Genomic DNA, 18,454 nt, shown 5'->3' with positions numbered 1-18,454 from the left:
ATTCCTACGAAACCAACTATAGACAATAATTTATATTATAAATTTAGTAAAAAATTATAGATGTCCCTACTATATAAATTTACTGAATTCATTTTTAAATTTTTTGTAAGTATAATCAAAACGGTTCAAATGTGAGAAAAAGAATTGTGAGTAGCGTAACCTTATAAATTTTAATTTCTATAAATAATACATTGCGATAATCGTACAGTTGTACCATCTATATATGTGAAAAATAGATATATATATACATATGTAAGGATAAAGAGAAGTTAAAGGATATACACGTGATTAAGGAACGGACACCATACACGGTAATTCTTATTATTTATTGTTTCTTTAATATATTAACTAGAGTTTTGCATACACTTCTGTAGCCTAAGTACATTAACAGAAAATAATCTATTGATTCATACAGTTCTTATTTCTATTAACTAAACCTCTTATTTTAACTATGGAATGGTTTTAGTGTTTAGATATGTAACATTTCTATAGTACGTTTCAAAATATTTACGTAACATTTAAAACTTTTCAATAAATTTCATCTCTTCAGATTTCTTCAAAATTTATAGAAATATTAAATTATCACTCTTTTGAAATATTAAAATTGAAAAAAGTGCTACAAATCTAAAACACGCTTACAATTATTGTAATTTATGCCACACAATTATTCTATGTTAATCACACATTATGTATAAAATTAGCAGAACTGTATAAATGATTTATCTGATTTAGAATTGCACAGCTAACAACCATGTTAAAAGTTAGTATTTTTGTATGGAATTATCAGTTGTAAGCTTTGTAAAAATATACAATTGCACTTATTTTTCTATACAGATCTGCCTCATTTGAATGATGTTATTATATGTGATGATTTAAATGTTTAAAAATATAAAAGAATTATAAATCATAAGTAGATGGGTGTTAATAATATTGACTTACGAAAATATTTTTTATTAGTTAATAAATGTTTGTATGGACCCATCTCTATTAAGTAATTTGATTTACAAACTGATTCTTAATTTGTGTGTTTACATAAAAATTTTCAATTCTTAAATTGAATAACCTAAATTAGAAAATAAAAGAAGGTTTTTTGTAATATAAATTTCTCTAACTGAAAATATTTGAGTCGGTGCAATCTTATAATAATTTACATTATTGGAAGTCAATAATAGAATTTTTCTAAAAAACCACTGCTCATCTAAATGAAGCATATATTAGATGTAATTTTATTTTTTAAGAATATCCTGTTTCTTTAATTAATATAACGTAGTCAAATTAGATGGAGAAACTATAAGATTCAAATCTAATGAATTATGATATCATACGATACAAGTTGTTATACATATTTATATTTTGGATGTACATAATTTACTTGGATATCTTGTAGCCACAATTAAACACTCAAAACAATTTTTGTGAAGTACAACATACATCAAACTGATACAATTTTTCTTTATTTATAAAAACTTTGAAACCTTTTTTCTTCATATAATATACAAGTGATGCATATTTATATTATATTAAATGTATATGTATAAGTAATATTATGCATATTTGAATTTTAGATGGATATAAATTTCTTAAAATTTAGGCACATAGAACACACAATGATATCATAAAATATTTGCATAACAAAACTTCAATCATGAGAACATTTTTCTTAATTTATACCACTATATTATACTTATTTTATATACCTGTGAAGATGTTCAAGGGATACCACTGTTTAGATACCTTTTTATTACAATTATAGAAAAAAAGTTATAAAACAAATATGGTGTACATATTTATAGAAATGTCATTTATAGTTATTATGCAGTGGTATATTTATTTTAATGTTCTCATAATTGCAGCATATATAATGCATATTTTATACAAGAATATTAGAAATATATAGCTTCATTTAATCTTACATAATATACATAACACGATACGACAAATACTGTTAGGTGTATTTTAAGGCACTCGTGCAAATAAAATATGAAACAGTTAAAACAAACTTATGAGAAACAAAACATTAAGTGGAATAACAATCGATAGACTTATATATATATATATATATATTATATATTTCTTTTATTTGGTTGCATTCAATGATTAAACTAGATTTTTCAATAAAGTGACTTTTAATGTATTTTCATTCTTTGGAACGTAAACCAGAAAGAATAAAATTATAAGACAATTGTAGATATAGTCTGTTAACCCTGTATTAGCATAATAGTTGTTTTTTAGCCTCTTAACAAGGAATATATTTATTCCATCCCACTTTATAACCAGGAACTTATTCTTTAAGGATCTTTCCCACTTCCAATATACATATATCAATAGAATAATAAGAAAAACATTTGTAACATTTAAAAACAATTAAAAGCTTTGTTATTTGTATAAACAATAACTCATTAGGCACACCTAAATGGTTTGAATCAGACATAAACACGTGACGGGGGAGTGAACATTATTTATATTATATGTAGATTTTCTACTGAACTATGAGATGTTACTGCTTATGTCAATTAAGTAAGTAATTATTTTTGAAAGAATTGTATAAAGAGTTAGTTTATACTTATTAAAGATAAATAGAATAGAAAAATTTGATTTAGAATCACTGTAATAAGTATAATTAATATTTTGGAGAATTTACATATTGTTTAACTTTCTTTTTTAAATTAAATTGTTTAACATTCACTAACATTGTCTACGAATGTACGAAATGTACGAATTGTGGACACTTTAACATTTCATAGTTCATTTTATCTTGTAACATATAGTATAGACATTTTTTACTTTGACTGCCCCTGTTTCAGATATATAATTTTATATAAATGTAACTATATATAGATTTAGGTCTGTGTAACATTGCAAGGATTCATATTCTTTTTAAACAAGAATAATAAATATATATATATGTGTCTGTGTATATATATATATATATGTATTTATACATCGTATATATAAGTCTTTTCACGATATAAATAAAGATTTATAACGAGCACATTCACTTATCATATTACTCATATTTTCATTTGTACAAACAAGAGACTGTGTAGTCCTCAAAAACTATAAATAATCTAACGTACACATGTATCTTTTTTTTTACTATGATCTTTGGCTAAATATCTAACTACTTAAAATAATTTTTTTTTCTCAAGTAACTCTTAACAATTAACATCAATCAACAAAGCTCTCTTTTGTTGCAAAGTTCATAGATGTTAATTTCATTGTCTTTGTATACATATATTTATAATAGTACGTAGTATGATTACCAACAGTAGTAATCATACTAAAAATGTACAATTCCTTTAAGATTAAAAGAATTACAGAATAAACTTTGTGTTTAGCATTATAGTACGTTTTTTAAAGGTACTCACATTATTTGTTCCAGTATAGTTAATCACAGGAAATGCATCTATGCAGCCAAAGTAATTTATAGTAACTTGTTGCTATCATTCTTTCGTTTTATGATCCTGTTCTATATATTCAACACATTTTGCAACATCCTATGAAACGTAATTGACAAGATTAAGTATATGAAATTCACAGTAGACGAATAGTACATGAAGCATAATTGTACCTGAACGGCAATTTGTAAAGGTGTCAATTCCCCAATGGAACAGTCATTACGAATCACATTTGCTGGCAAAAGTCTTGGACAAGGTTTGCCAGTGAACAGAATAAAAAGTGTATGGATGCTTTTACGCTGTGTTGATTCCATATAACGATGTTGGTATCCAGCTAAATGTCGACGATGTCGTGAAGTTGTAGGAAACCATCTTTCGCATAAATTACAATATCTTTTATGCTTTATTGTTGCCTGGAATAAACTATTAAAATTAGCTTCATTTGTGCTTATATAAAAACTTTGCAATCAAGGGAAATGCAAATATTTTCACCTTTTCATGATAAGCTAATTGCATTATAATATCAGCAATAGTCATTCCACAGTCTTTATAGGAATGTTTTTTATTTTCTTCTATCTTCTCCATTTGATTAATAGCTTTGTTCTCCATCAATTTTGCATCTTCTACTACATGTTCAACCTCTTCTTGATTTGTTATAACAGGTGGAGATCTGGAACTATCTCTATCTGAGCTGGAATCAAAATTTAAAACAAACTCTGGCACTAATAATGGCATGTTGTCTTCCTTTATTTTTGTGTCATTTGAATTATCATTATCTTTCTGATTCTCATTGCTACTGCTAGTTTTCTTTGCAGATTTTTCCTTCTGCAAGTCTTTTGTATTGTTATATCTGTTTGATATATGACCAGAGTTTCTTACTGATGTTGTGTTTGCTGTTATTTCATCAAATTTCTTAGAAGCCTTCAAAGAAATGGTAGTTGGCTCTAGTACATTGTTATCTTCGTATGTAGAAGCTGTAGGGCAATCCATGGAATAAATTTCATTTTGTTTTGAACAGCTTTCTTTAACTTCCTTTATATCCATCTTACTAGAAGATATGCATGCTTTTTTTTCTGAACTTCTAGACTTTCCACTTACTTTCACTCTATCATTCTGACTAGTAGAACATGCTTTTTCAGACTTGTCTAATGATTTTCCAATATCCTTGAAAGTGAAACTTGAGCCTTGCTTCTTTTCAGCTACAGTCCTATGTCGTGATTTTTTTCTTTCCGCATCTTCATTTTCAGATTTTGTCAAACATTTCTTCAGTGTTTCTTTAGCAGCTAGTACTTCTTTAATTAATAAGTCATTACAATAAAAATTATCATTTGATCTTCTCTCTAGATCTTGTAATTGCTGTTTATTCATTAAGAAGGTATATTCATTTTGATCAGAATTATTTTGTGAAACACGTTGAAATTCATTGAAGAATGCCTTAGTTGACCCTTCAATGTACTTACTCTTGGAATGCGATGCATAGTCGATTTTCGATGTAAATACCTCAGAACATATATTTTTATTGTCAATAAGTTCCAATTCTAATTCCAATTGAGTCGGCATTGCATCCACCATATCTATTCTACTAATATTCTCAAATTCAGAGTTCTTCACTTCATTATCGCTATTATCTGGTGATGCCGGCAAAATTTCTATTGTAGTTTGACTTTCATCTGAGGAATCGACTTTAATTATCGAACTATTGTTATCATTATAATTATGTGAACGAGTGACAGAGTCTAGAAATTTGTCTTCTATAAGAGATGTATTCTCTTTGGTCCCAAAAGTTGAGTATTCCTTTTTCACAACCATCATATCATTGTCTTCATTTGTCAGAATGTCTTTAAAGGAATGTTTTGTTGCAGTTTCTCCCATTTCACTCTCACTTTCATCGTTCTGACTATGATGTATTTGTCTACTCTGGGAAAGTAATTTTCTCTTTCCTTTCCTCTTAATATTTCTATGTTCACTATCATCTGATTTTAAAATAGCCACATTATCAGTTTTACTTAAATTAGCATCGAACCCAGTAGTTGATTTTGAGTTAATTTTCATGTAATCAGAGTCTGATAATCTTCTCTGTTTGCATTTAGCAGGAGACAAACTAGACACTGAATTAGATCTAGGTAATTTTACTTTATTGTCATCAATCACATCTTCGTTGCTAATATCCTTTATTTGTGCAGACAAATCAAACTTATCACTTAATGTGATTTTTGATTGCTTCCAATCTTTCACCATATGATCTAGAACATCTAATCTTTGTAATTTTACTTTTGGTTGCCATTTGGACGTTTCAGTGATTGAAGTCTTCTTACTTTTGCTAATTTCGCATTTAAATTCTGTGCCAATTTGAGTTCTTTTTATTATAACCTTAGGAATCTTTTCCATAATGCACTGAGGAAATTTCTTCTTTAACTCATCATTAATTGCTATGTTGTTATCATACTTGGCAGTGTGTTTTGAGTCCTCTTCCTTTATTCTTTTAGTTTTTTTTGAAGAAACTCTAGGAATATTCGAATCATTCCCTCTATCTTTTTCTGGTGACAAAGATCTACTTTCTTCTTGTTTTTTTAACTTTGATTTTGATGTTTTTTCAATTTCTATGTCGCTGGACATTGACTCATGAAAATTTGTATCTTCATCAGAATCAGTACCTTCTGATTCTGAACTCTCCTTCATTTTGATTCTTTTACTTTCTTGCATTTTAAGCTTTTTAATCTTCACTTTTGGAATGCTCTTCTTAATGGTCTTACGTTTTAAGTATACTTTTAAGTCCTTGGATGATATATCCTCCAACTTTATCCTCACCTTAGGTACCTTATTTTCATAATTATCATATTTTAAAGTATATGATTCAAAATCACTGTTATCCATATCCATACTTTCTTCATTTTGTTCTGGAAGAAAAGATTGCGTTTTATCAGACTTAGTTTTCTCTAAAATTTCAACTGTTGGAGTTACAGAGCGTGATCTATTTTTCATTATGATCACTTTTGGTATTTTTGGGCGTACTTCGGACAATAATTTTGCATCATATCTATCGCAGGTTTCAGAAGAATCTATGTAATCTAGTGAGCACACTGGTTTCGAATTTGAAGTGTCAGTTTTCTTTATAACCAGCTTGGGTATTGCTATCATGTCTATATCTGAAGAATGAGTCGAGCTTTTGGAAAAGGCTTGATCGACAGGAATTTGCTCTTCTTTCTGTCTATCTATTTCAGCTTTATCTTTGCTGTTTTCAGCATCCACAGTTGGAGAGTTTTTAATAAAGCAACATGTATTAAGAACAGGTATTCCTTTATCTTCCAAAGTATCTTGATTGGAATTCGTTTCATGTTTAGAGGCAACTAGCAGATCATCTGATCCACCTTCATCCTTTAAATCGTCAGTTATTACATCTTGCTCCACTGAAGTTTCTTCTATATGGTCATTTGATAAAATAGTTTCTATTCCACTTCTGTTTAATCCAATTTCTGTAATATTTTCATCCTCAGTATGAATTTCATCTTTTGAGGAATCAATAGAACTTTTTTTTTCGGTAATTACGTTATTTATTTGGTCAGAATTCACGCCAATATTGTCTTCATGTTCAATACATTCAATAGAAATGTGTTTTGTATTATCTTCTTGATCAATTGTTTTGTTTGCCAGTACTGCCTGAGATTCAGATTCCTTTTGATTCATTGCAGAAGTGTCTTTCAACAGAGTATCATTGTTTGGACCTTCTAAATCCTCATTATTTTCTTCTTCTATTTTGTTTATATCCTTTTCGTATTCTTGATCTTCACTTGAAATTTCAACTTCTTTATTAAATTGCACAGTTTCTTCTTCACATTTTGAGATATTTTCTTGACTAATATTCTGCTCAGATTCTTCAATTATTTCATTAAACGCGACTTTCGGACGTTTTGAAAACGAAAATTCTTGTGAAACCTGATTAGATGCATTATTCGAATCTATTTGAAGCTCAGAAACTTCTTTTATTATGTCTGTTTCAAATATTGGTACGCTAACGTGATTAGTTTCTGATTTGTTATTACTTTCTGTATTTTCTATATTTTCAAGATTATTTTTTGATTCTAGGGAAATTTGACTATCAGACAAGTTTATGTCAATTTCTTCTTTCTGTTCTTTAGCATCTGTTCCTTCTGAAGTAATTTTTTCATCATCTTTTTTCTTTTCAAGATCGTGTAAACTAACTTGCTTATCTTTATCCAATAAAGATTCTTTGATAAGCAATTTTGAAGTTGGTGATTCATTTTTTGCAACTACATTTTTCTCTTCATTTTCAAGAGTAGTTATAATTTCAACTTTATCAATAATTTGATCCGTACATTCATTGCCCGAATTTTTATCTTTATTTGTCTGAAAGTTTTCTGACGTGATTTCCGAATTATCTAGCATTAAATATTCATTTACATTATTTTCAACATTTTGTTTTTTCTGTTTCGACTGCAAAGAAGTTGACAGAATATCCGAATCCATATTAGATATGCAATTATCTATACAATTATTATTAGCGCTTACACAATTTTCACTCTTTTTATCAATATCAAGAATTTGAAATTGAACCACTTGCGCCTCCTCTAAATCCATACAATTATCTTTATGTGAAAGATCATCTGTTACATTCTCTTTACTTTTACATTCCAGATCTAATTCATCAATAAACATCTCATCTTTTTGTGGTTTAGGGATAGCTATGCTTTTATTTTCTGTAATCTGATCTTTCTTACAATTATTCCCCTCAGCAACGCGATTTTTACTGCGATCTATGATTTGTTCATCAGAATCGCTGCTGCTATACATTTTATCCATTTTATAATGATCAGACCAAATAGCATTATTGTTCCTAATGCTGTGAACATAATCTTTATATTTAACATGACTTTTACCATAGAATTCATCCGAATAATTTCGTTTCCTATCATAAAGATACTTGGTATTCTTATATTCATACTTTTTCTTATCATTAAGACTATGATGCCGCTTTTTCTTGTACATTTTCCGAAATTTTGAGTTGTAATAGTTGTTCCAGGTATCCGTGTAGTGGGACTTTTTCACAGAGGAGTAAGATTCTCGTTTACGAGCCTCCATCATTAATTCGTGATAAGTGAATCTTCGATTAGGACTATAGGATATCTTTCCGTCTTTGGTAGTGTATACAGGAACAGTATGAAGCTCCTCTAGTTTATCTATGTTCGAGAATATCGGATTTACATAACCGCTGCTACTTTGGAACATGTCGCAGTCTTCAAAAATATCATCTATCTTTGGCTTCTTCCATTTGCCCGTATTATCTTCTTCTTCGTCCAATTCCTCATCCATGCGTTTACCGCGATCTAACTCTATCCCAGAATATTTGCCAAACTTGAAATCCAAATTGCTCAAATTATTTAATGACTTGGCTTTGAGTTCGATAAAGTTGCTTTCTGGTAGTTTTGTAGAAGTTTTTGAGTGAGATACACTTGCTATCTCTTTTTCTATTATGTTTGAAACATTCACGAAATTCGTGGAACCTTGCTTTTGTATCCTTGCCAATTGATCATCATCTTCACATATAAAATTATCTTCCTTATCGTTTTCGAGCTTATTCTTTCCCTTAATTTTATTATTTGCATCGATTGTGGCAGTATTTGATATTGCACTTTTTGACTTAATTATATCCACGTGATCAACAGCATAACTAGTATCCTCGATTATTTCGGCTTTCGATGTATCTTTACAGAATACATTGTTGCGCGAAGATTTACTAAAAGACTGATTATCTGAAATTAAATTGCATGTTTCCTTAGAAATGATAGAATTAATTTCCTCGCTTGTCTCTAGCGAAGCTCTCCTATCTTTCTTAAGCGTTATTCTTAAATTTTTCTCCGTTTCGCTTTTACCCTGATTCGTTTCTGTAACATCTACAACCGCATCGGATTTCTCAAACACTCTGTGAGCTCTTTCGGGTAATTTTGGGTTGCCTTCTTGATCCTTAGCGTGTAATCTACGTTGACAGTCCAACGTATTCGAATAAGAAAGTGAATCGTCAATTTCATACAGGCTGCGATCGTCGTAAAATATTCGCTTGTTCTGCTCCTGTCCCTTCGAGTTTCTGTCTGTACATGACACGTTGATTTCAATTTTAATTCCCTCCAGAGGGTCTTTTGTGTGTTCTTGGCTTTTGTCTCCAAGAAGTAACTCTTTACCAATATCATTGTCTTTAATTTTCAAGTTTACATTAGCAACTTGAATATCAAAGTCAGCATTTTTTATTAAATTTTTCGAACATGAGTGGCTTTTTGATTCTTCCTGTGTCATCAGATTCTCTGAATTTAAACTAATTGAAGATACAGAATTTTGTTCCAAACATACCTTGTGTCCCAGTTTATAACTTTTAGATTTCGATTTTTCATCTTTATTATTATCATTATATGTATCGTGAGCCTGATACGACTTTTCTTTCTTCTTTCTATACTCTTTTAGCACACGCATCTCCTCCGCAGTGTATGTAACGTCTCCATCAACACTTTTCAAATCTTTTTGCAGTAACTTAGAAGTTTGAGATTGAATGTCTTCCTGCAATGTTGAAACTATTTTACTTGATACACATTTCCTAATTTCTGCCTCTTCGGAGAGTTCTTTGGTATTAATATTGTTTATCTTGGTTGAGAACTCGGATGATTTCTCACTCATGATCCTGTCTGTGGTGCCGTGCGTCTTCTTATTATTTAAAGTAACATTATCCTTTATCACAGCAGCGGAATAGTGTTTGTATTGAGAAGTCATATGGCACACAGAATGCTCTCCACCTTGGGATGAGCTTGAATCTTCTAACTTCCTCGTATCAGAAACCTTTGATTGTTTCAAATGATCAGCATCTTTCTTTGGACTTAGATTTCTATCTAAGTATTTATCTATACATTTTTCTTCCCAGGTTATTGCTTCTCTTGCTCTTTTTCTGACATCTAGATCAAGTTCAGAAGGCGTTGAGCAGCTAGCATTTGTAGATACAATGGAAGTCTTTATCTTCCTCCTCCTAAGCTCTTTATCATTTTTCAATGCTTGCGACTCATCATCAGATATTTTTGGGCTTAAATTTGCATTAGAATCAACGTTATCGTTCGACTTACTTTTCTCTATTCCCGGTTTTCTTACCGTTTCCGTCGATCTTCTAATGTTTTTGTGTCCCCTTTCGTACGAATAATCGGGAGAGTCGAGATCTGATCTCTTCTCTCCTTCAACAACTTCCTCCAGTTCATACTCCATGGATGTTAAAACACCACATGTATCAGAAACTCTAGCATCATTTTCCTTGCTATCTACTAAGCATACTTTCTTTCTCATAGTAGTGGTCCCGAGATTTTTCATCTGCTTATTTTTAATTATTTCATTTGATTTCACTTTAGAGTTGTTAGACAACTCAAAATTATTCAAAGTTTCCTCTTGCGCATGTCCAGTCTTGGTTTCGTTATTTTTGTAACGGTTCTCCTTTTGAAATTCCAACTCCAAAGTACCAAGGGATCTATTCTTCACTTTATCCTCGCTGTTTAGCTGTGTAAAACTAATTACTGGACTGTTCTGCATTACTTCTATCATATTTGTGGATATTGATAAGTCTTCCATGTTCTGCGAAGATTCTTCAGTGTCAGAATGAATAGGAGTGTTCAGAGTAGTAGATATTGGTGTACACTCTGAGGTTGGTAAATCTGGTAAACTAATATCATCGGGATTATGGGATTCTTCAAAACTATGCTGTTTCTTTAGTTCGATGTTATCACTAACATCCAGATTATCTTTTTCTGATGTCGACAAAACTCTTAATCCTTGGTTGTTTATTGGAATTGTAGTCGTTTCAGAAATACTAGAATTTTCCATATTTGTATTCTTATCCATGTTACCCAAAGATGTGGGATAATCAACAGACAGTATATGAGTATTACTCTTACTCTGCTGCTCTGTATTTTCGGCAATTTCATTATTACTCGGCCCCCTGAAAAATGGTATTGTCTTTTGCTTCTCCAAAGCTTGTATAACTTGACCATTAGGTGCTCCCAGAATGTTTGCTATTTCTAAATTGTCCACTATGTGGATTGTGGGTATTTCGTCAGGACCATTGCTAATACAATGTATGATACTCCCAGGTTTCACCACACCTTCTCCAATCGTTCTTTTGGAAGTTTTAGCAATCTCAGAATTATCAGATGCGGAATACGATATTGTCAAACAGTCTTGGGCTGCTATTACATTCGTTTCACTTTGTTTGTTACTTTCTAAGGTTTCGTTCGAACAGAAACCATTTTTTCTTGGAACTTCCGAGGCTTGTGGTGTTTTCGATGAAAGATCTATATTTTCATAGCTTACTACAACAACAGGGGTTGTTTCACTTAGAATTGTGTCTGGTATATTGGTCGTTCCCTCTTCGTCGTCAGTTTCGTCCCAATTAGCCAAAAACTGTCGTACGTCCAGATCCGGTTTATTAGCGAATTCTTTCGAGGCTTTTTGCTGCATCATCGTTTCGTTACTAGTATTAGTACTTAAAGTATTAAAGGTGTGACTCTCGCTTGTTTGTACTTTTAGTTGATTTTGATTAAAATCCTTGTGTATAGAGAACTGATTCTGTTTCTGAAACGTTTCTGCACAAGAGGAAGGAACATGTTCATTTTGTTGGGGAATTATTAACTGCTCTCGTTGTTGCGATTGCTGGCACTTCTCGTTAACCATGGCAATATCTTGGTCTTTATTTTGCTTATCCATATTTTCTGGTGCATGCTCTATAGTTGGTGGTGCATGCTGCACCTTAGAGAAATTATCCGGTAGATAACTGGAATTTATTAACATACCATTTTGATCGAACTGCAAATTAATAGGCGGGACTGTAGTATTTACTGGTGTTGTTACACGTGGAGTTTGTTGAACTGGATTTTGATAGCCAGACGATTGTTGCAATTTTAATACTTCTCTATATCTAAGAATACATTCTTTGTATTTGGGATGAGACTGATAGCCAGGTATCCTACTCAGTTCCCTAAGATGATTTTCTATTGAAAATTTTTGCATTGCTATTTTATGTTGATACACCTGATGCTGTGGAGGAGAGTTATGCATAAAGGTATTCTGCATTTTATTCATCATTGCAGTATTATTGGTGGTTTCTTGGCATTCGTGAGAGATTTCTGCGGAAATGTTTCTCGGATATTGCGAATTGAAGTATGAGTTTTGAGAAGAGGATACCATATTTGCATTTACATTTACAGTAGGCATTCCTTTGGGTATCATATTGCCATTTTGATATTGGCATTGTTTATTGTTGAATTTTTGTTGGGCTATGAAATTTTGTTCTTGCTGCTTAAGCATTCCTGAATTCGGCATATTCATGCTATTTGTTTTCGTATGTTCTTTCACAGGATAAGGGTATTTCTGTTGCTCTGTAGAATAATTGTAACCTTGCATGGAGTAATTGTGAAATATTCCCGAAGATGTTGAGTAATTTCTATGCATTATGTGATCCTTGTGATACTTATAATCTGCAAAGTTTCTTCTATGATCTACAGTGGACGCATTGGGCAACACGGGGCTCATTACTTCTTTACTTTCTAGATTATCTTTTCTAAAATTACAATTATTTCCAAACTGCCTATTTTCGATCTGATAATTCGATGGATGTACATTATCTCTGTATGAACCATTATTTTGATATGATCCATATTTTTCCCACTGCTGGTAATTAATGTTTGGATCTGAATTGCAACACATTCCTTTACAAGGGATAAATGAAGAAGGTGGTACAGGTTTCCCAGAAGGTGGTAGTGGACCAACATTAGTGTTTCTTGGTCCCATATTTCCAGCGCCAGAGTTTGAAACAGATACTGATGCAGGTCCATGCCTAGAACCAGGTCCAAACATAGGACCAGTTCCAGTATTAGGATTTCCAGTATTAGGACCAATTCCTGGTCCAGAATTGGTTCGAGGTCCATGGACAGGTCCAGGTCCTGTCCTAGGTCCAGGGATAGGTCCAGGCCCTGTTCTAGGTCCAGATGATGTATTTAAATTGCAGCTTGCTCCATTTAGATGACCAATAGGTCCATTAAAAGGTCCTTGGTTGCTTCTATATCCTATGTCATCATTTATAGTTCCGATATTAGTGTTCCTAGGATCCACAGAAGCATTTATGTTATCTAACATGGTATTCCTTGTATTTGGAGAACCATAATGGCCAATGCAATTCTGCATTTGCACCATAGATACAAGAGGGCTGTTATTTGGAATGGTTGAGCCATTTGAAACATTGTTAAAAGATTGATAGTTTCTTGGATTGTAATTTGCATCATTCTGATGCTTGTTCAGACCCTCTGAACTAAGGCTAATTGCATTTAGTGTTGGTGGACTGGCACCAGGAATGTATGAAAGATGGCCAGAATTCACATTTTGTGCAGAAGGTGTGACTTCATTTGTCTGTGAAGCATTATATTGGTGCCAATCTGGCATATTCCCACCGTAGTTCATTGTACATTGTTTTACTACAAATTTATAGTATTTATCTCATTCCCTTTATCCACAAAAAATAATTGCACTAGAGGCAGGACCAGAACCTATAGAAACAAAATTATACTTTTTTAATTTTTTGTAGTTATATCTATTTATTTATAGAATTATGTCAGTTTACCGTAAGTTACTTTAAACATTGTTTGTTAAAAAAATTAAAAAGGTATTTATATAAGGTAATAATAACAAAGATGCACTTTCAGGAGTGATTAAATTATCAATCAATTAAGGGCACTCGCATGTTTTGGTACAGTGCTGTGTTTATTTGTTATATTATATTTATATACATCTATATAACTTTTTAAATCTATTTTATCCTTATTAAAAGATAAGTAAAATCATATTTCTATATCTGTTGAAAATAAAAGTTTTATCGGACTTGCTCCATTTTCGTGGTATGTACACCAATATGTCAAAATACTTGTCATGTGCTATTACAAAAACAGTTTGAATGTTATTTAAAATCTCAAGTTTTATAACTAACGTAAATAATCGGTAAGAAAAATCGGGCGATACGATTTATAAATTCGTTTTGGTAACTTTTGCTCCAATTTTCTCAATTATAGAGGCGATCTATTCAGACCCGACTGGCAGTTGCCAACGGCAGACGTTATCGCGCAGTAAATCAATTTTCTGTTTCAAAATCGTACTTTCTCACAAAGCGATTTGATAGAAAGGACACATTTTCCACATAACACACCTGTCATCATAAATATACTTCAACGAACGGACCTTGAACGTGCAAAGGTTGACAAGGTTCACATATTTTAAGAAAAATGTTTCGTTAATACTCCGTTTGATCGTGTGCTAATGAAGATATGCAGAAACTTGAAAAATTAACATTGTAAAATGTACGAATTTTCACTTTTTAATTTATTTGTCTGATGTAAATCAAGAAAAATTCAATCAAATCTTACCTGCACGTTAATGCAATTCACAGTATATACGCCATATTGGACACGACTACTAGACAGACATCACGCGTCTTCTGAAACCAGGTAGCTTAGCTACGTTTCATTTTAATCGTTACCGTTCGATCGTATCGACCACACACACCATACTTTTTGCATTCCCTGTAAAATATTTGGAACGTTCAAAGGTGTATTTTCACCATTACCAAAATATTGGACACACGTGAACGTGTATTTTCCATACTGAATGGAAATAATATATTTATCAGCAACGGTTCTTATTTTTCACGGGCTCATATATAATCGACACGGAAAATAATACGCGTGATTAGCATTGCGTAAACGCAATACAAGCTTTTGTTTTTGTCGATAAAAGATACGTTCCATGAAATAGGAGGAAATGAACAATCATACAAAAAATAATGTATATTATTTAATTTAATGTAAAATATATAAATTACAATACTAAATATATAATCAAATATACATAAGTTTTATAATGTACAGCATCAATTAATGTATTTAGTATACAAAAATATTATATTATATATTTTAATGAAACATTAAAGCGTTATTATTATCGCTGGAAATACTGTCATAAAACTAATTATGTATGTGCTCCCGACGAGTTATCAAGAATCTTCTTTCGTTATTTTATATTTTCTATCTATACAGTATTCGATCTGATCCAGTGAAAGATAGAGTTTCGTGTTTACGATTAATCAATACGTAATAAGTATTTAAAAGTTTAGACCGCGAATAGGTATTTCGTTATATGAAAACATTTTATCTATGCTCCAAAAAAATTTTTTCTAATGAACATAAGTTTTTGTTGCTCGTTCGTTGCACAGTCATGTCAAAAAACGAGTTATGGTAGTTGTAAAGAATTATTAATGCGATGTAAAATAATAGTAACTATTTCAAATAACTATTTCACTGTTTCAAAATCAGAGCAAAGTATTTAGGTTAATTAAAATTTATTAAAATACATCAATTTTAAGTAGGAGGATAATTAACTGTTATTGATTTATTTAAAGTAACATACATCAGCGAATTTTAGAATTTTATGCAAATCAAAATCTGTCGAAATAAAATTATGACAGTGGAAAATGTTTAATCGCTCCAAGTTGCCTGCACTGCATCAACTATACATGATACATGTGTGTATAACTTGGTTCTCTATTGCACATTACATTGCTGTTATAAAGTTTTGTTTTGCTTCAGAGTTTCTCGGCTATTTTACATAAAAGAAAACGTTTGTCATGCCGTTACAAGTTCACGATGTTCAGGTAATTATTTTAGAACAATGTACAGTGTAAATGTTCATGTAAATAGAATATTCAGGGGCAGCAAAATCGTGACAAATTCAAATGTTGTTCGTTTTCGTGTTATGTTTTTTTCTATATTACAATTATTATGTCAGTTCGTTAAAATCTATTTTTAATTTTATTATCTTTGTATTTTATATTTCTATCGTTTGGGATACTGCGAACTAGGAACTTATTTTTATACAAAATATATGTTGATGTTTTTTATATGTAGCAAAATGTTGTGGAGCCTATGCAAGTTGATGCTCCTGCAGAAGATAATGATAATGCAGAAGAAGAACCATATATTGTGGAAAATCCAACATTGGTAAATATAATTCTCTTTTGAATCTCTTGTCTTTGATAGTTGTTAATGATTTTTAGAAATTTGTATATATAGTTTTGATGTTACAAAGTAAATATGAAAATTTTTGGTTTTACTTCTTTTCAGGACTTGGAAGTTTATGCCAATAGCTACAATGGACTTGCTAAACTATACAGGCTTATATACATAGCTGACCATTGTCCAATGTTAAGAATAGAAGCACTTAAGATGGCTATATCGTATGTGATGACAACATATAATGTTTCTTTGTATGTCATATTACACAAAAAATTAGTGCAAGCTGTAGGCACACCTGGATTGCCAGATGTTGCAGCACAGTCAACATCTCAAGATATGTTAACTTTAGACCAGGCTTGGATTGAAACACGTTCAAAAAAGGCTGCTTTAAAACTAGAGAAATTTGATACAGATCTTAAAAATTATAGAAGTAATTCAATTAAAGAAAGTATCAGAAGAGGTCATGACGATTTAGGAGATCATTATCTAGATTGTGGGGACCTCGTCCATGCCTTAAAATGTTATTCTAGAGCAAGGGATTATTGCACTAGTGGGAAACATATTGTTAATATGTGTCTAAATGTTATTAAAGTTTCCGTTTATTTGCAAAATTGGGCTCATGTACTGAGCTATGTAACAAAGGCAGAAAGTACACCAGATTTTTCTGATGTTCATGGCAAAGATAACAATCAGTCTATAGTTACAAAATTAAAAGTTGCAGCTGGTCTAGCAGAACTAGCAACCAGAAAATACAAAATGGCTGCAAGACACTTTTTACAAGCATCATTGGATCATTGCGATTGCCTTGAATTGTTGTCTCCTGGAAATGTTGCTTTGTATGGAGGACTCTGTGCTTTGGCAACGTTTGACAGGCATGAATTACAAAAACAAGTCATTTTTAGCAGTTCCTTTAAGTTGTTTCTAGAATTGGAACCACAGTTAAGAGATATCATTTTCAAATTTTACGAGTCGAAATATGCATCCTGCTTAAAATTGCTAGACGAAATTAAGGATAATATACTTCTGGATATGTACATAGCACCACACGTTAATGTTTTATATACACAAATTCGGAATAGGGCATTAATACAATATTTTAGTCCATACTTAAGTGCAGATATGAGACGTATGGCAACTGCTTTTAACAGAACAGTTTCAGAATTGGAAGATGAGCTTATGCAATTAATTCTCGATGGTCAGATACAAGCTCGTATAGATTCTCATAATAAGGTAATTATTGCTATCGCTAGTTAATATTTTTATGAAAAATCATTTTTTCATTTGATTTGTTATGTATACTTAGATTCTATATGCAAAGGATGTCGATCAACGTAGTACAACTTTCGAGAAATCTATGAGCGTCGGAAAAGAATATCAGAGACGTACGCGCATGTTAATCTTAAGGGCTGCGATGTTGAAGCAACAGATTCAAGTTAAAGTAATTATATTCATTGTATTTAAATTTTATGGTAGGATAAAAATTAAAAAGTGTTAATATTTTTTTAATACTGTTACAGAGTCCACAGCGTGATAATACTCAAGGGGGAGAAATGTCAGTTACCTGGAAGCAATAGTTCAGTGGTAAGAATTTGAACTGTGATTTATGTTAACCTTTTGGTTTATAAATATATTTATGCAGATGAACTGCCATGGTCAGTAAGATTTGAAAAAGTACTTCGATACCATATTGGATATATTATTAATAAATATTTGAGATGCTGATACTGAATTTGAATCTTCGATAGATGTTACGGAATGTGTATATAATACATTATACTATAAGCAAAAACAAAGCTAGTATTTTCAAAAATGTGTTAATTACACGTATGAACAAATCTTTGATAATATATAATGTACACTAAAGACTTTATTATCAATAAATATATGAATACCTTTTTTCATGCACAAACGTTTTATTTTCTGTATTGTCCGCGTTTGTCTTATATAGTATACATATTTATTTTC

General features: G+C 31.2%; 2 protein-coding genes across 2 annotated transcripts; one reads left to right on the top strand and one right to left on the bottom strand.

The window, feature by feature from the left end:
- Positions 1–310: 310 nt before the first annotated feature.
- On the bottom strand, positions 311–14,970 carry LOC117207183 (MATH and LRR domain-containing protein PFE0570w-like). Its single transcript, XM_033447127.1, has 4 exons — positions 14,846–14,970; positions 3,891–13,975; positions 3,572–3,811; positions 311–3,497 (listed from the first exon to the last, which is right to left on the bottom strand). Exons 2-4 carry the CDS (start codon positions 13,887–13,889, stop codon positions 3,444–3,446), a joined length of 10,293 nt encoding a protein of 3,430 aa, XP_033303018.1. The 5' UTR covers positions 13,890–13,975; positions 14,846–14,970; the 3' UTR covers positions 311–3,443.
- Positions 14,874–18,394, top strand: LOC117207188 (COP9 signalosome complex subunit 1-like). Its single transcript, XM_033447139.1, is given in 7 exon segments — positions 14,874–14,926; positions 16,064–16,128; positions 16,382–16,474; positions 16,598–17,719; positions 17,793–17,927; positions 18,007–18,047; positions 18,049–18,394. Coding segments are annotated over 6 exon segments (1,452 nt in total). The 5' UTR covers positions 14,874–14,926; positions 16,064–16,101; the 3' UTR covers positions 18,083–18,394.
- Positions 18,395–18,454: the final 60 nt, after the last annotated feature.

The sequence above is a fragment of the Bombus bifarius genome, unplaced genomic scaffold, assembly GCF_011952205.1.
Source record: "Bombus bifarius isolate JDL3187 unplaced genomic scaffold, Bbif_JDL3187 scf7180000008023, whole genome shotgun sequence".
In the NCBI taxonomy this organism is placed as follows: Eukaryota; Metazoa; Arthropoda; class Insecta; order Hymenoptera; family Apidae; genus Bombus; species Bombus bifarius.
This window is presented reverse-complemented; position numbering and strand designations above follow the sequence as displayed.

Excerpts from the sequence above, each read along its gene's own strand:
- LOC117207183 (XM_033447127.1), bottom strand. The coding sequence starts at position 13,889 with ATGAACTACGGTGGGAATATGCCAGATTGGCACCAATATAATGCTTCA. Across the intron at positions 3,812-3,890 it reads AATTAGCTTATCATGAAAAG|GCAACAATAAAGCATAAAAG; the intron begins GTGAAAATATTT and ends AGTTTATTCCAG. Across the intron at positions 3,498-3,571 it reads CTTTACAAATTGCCGTTCAG|GATGTTGCAAAATGTGTTGA; the intron begins GTACAATTATGC and ends TACGTTTCATAG.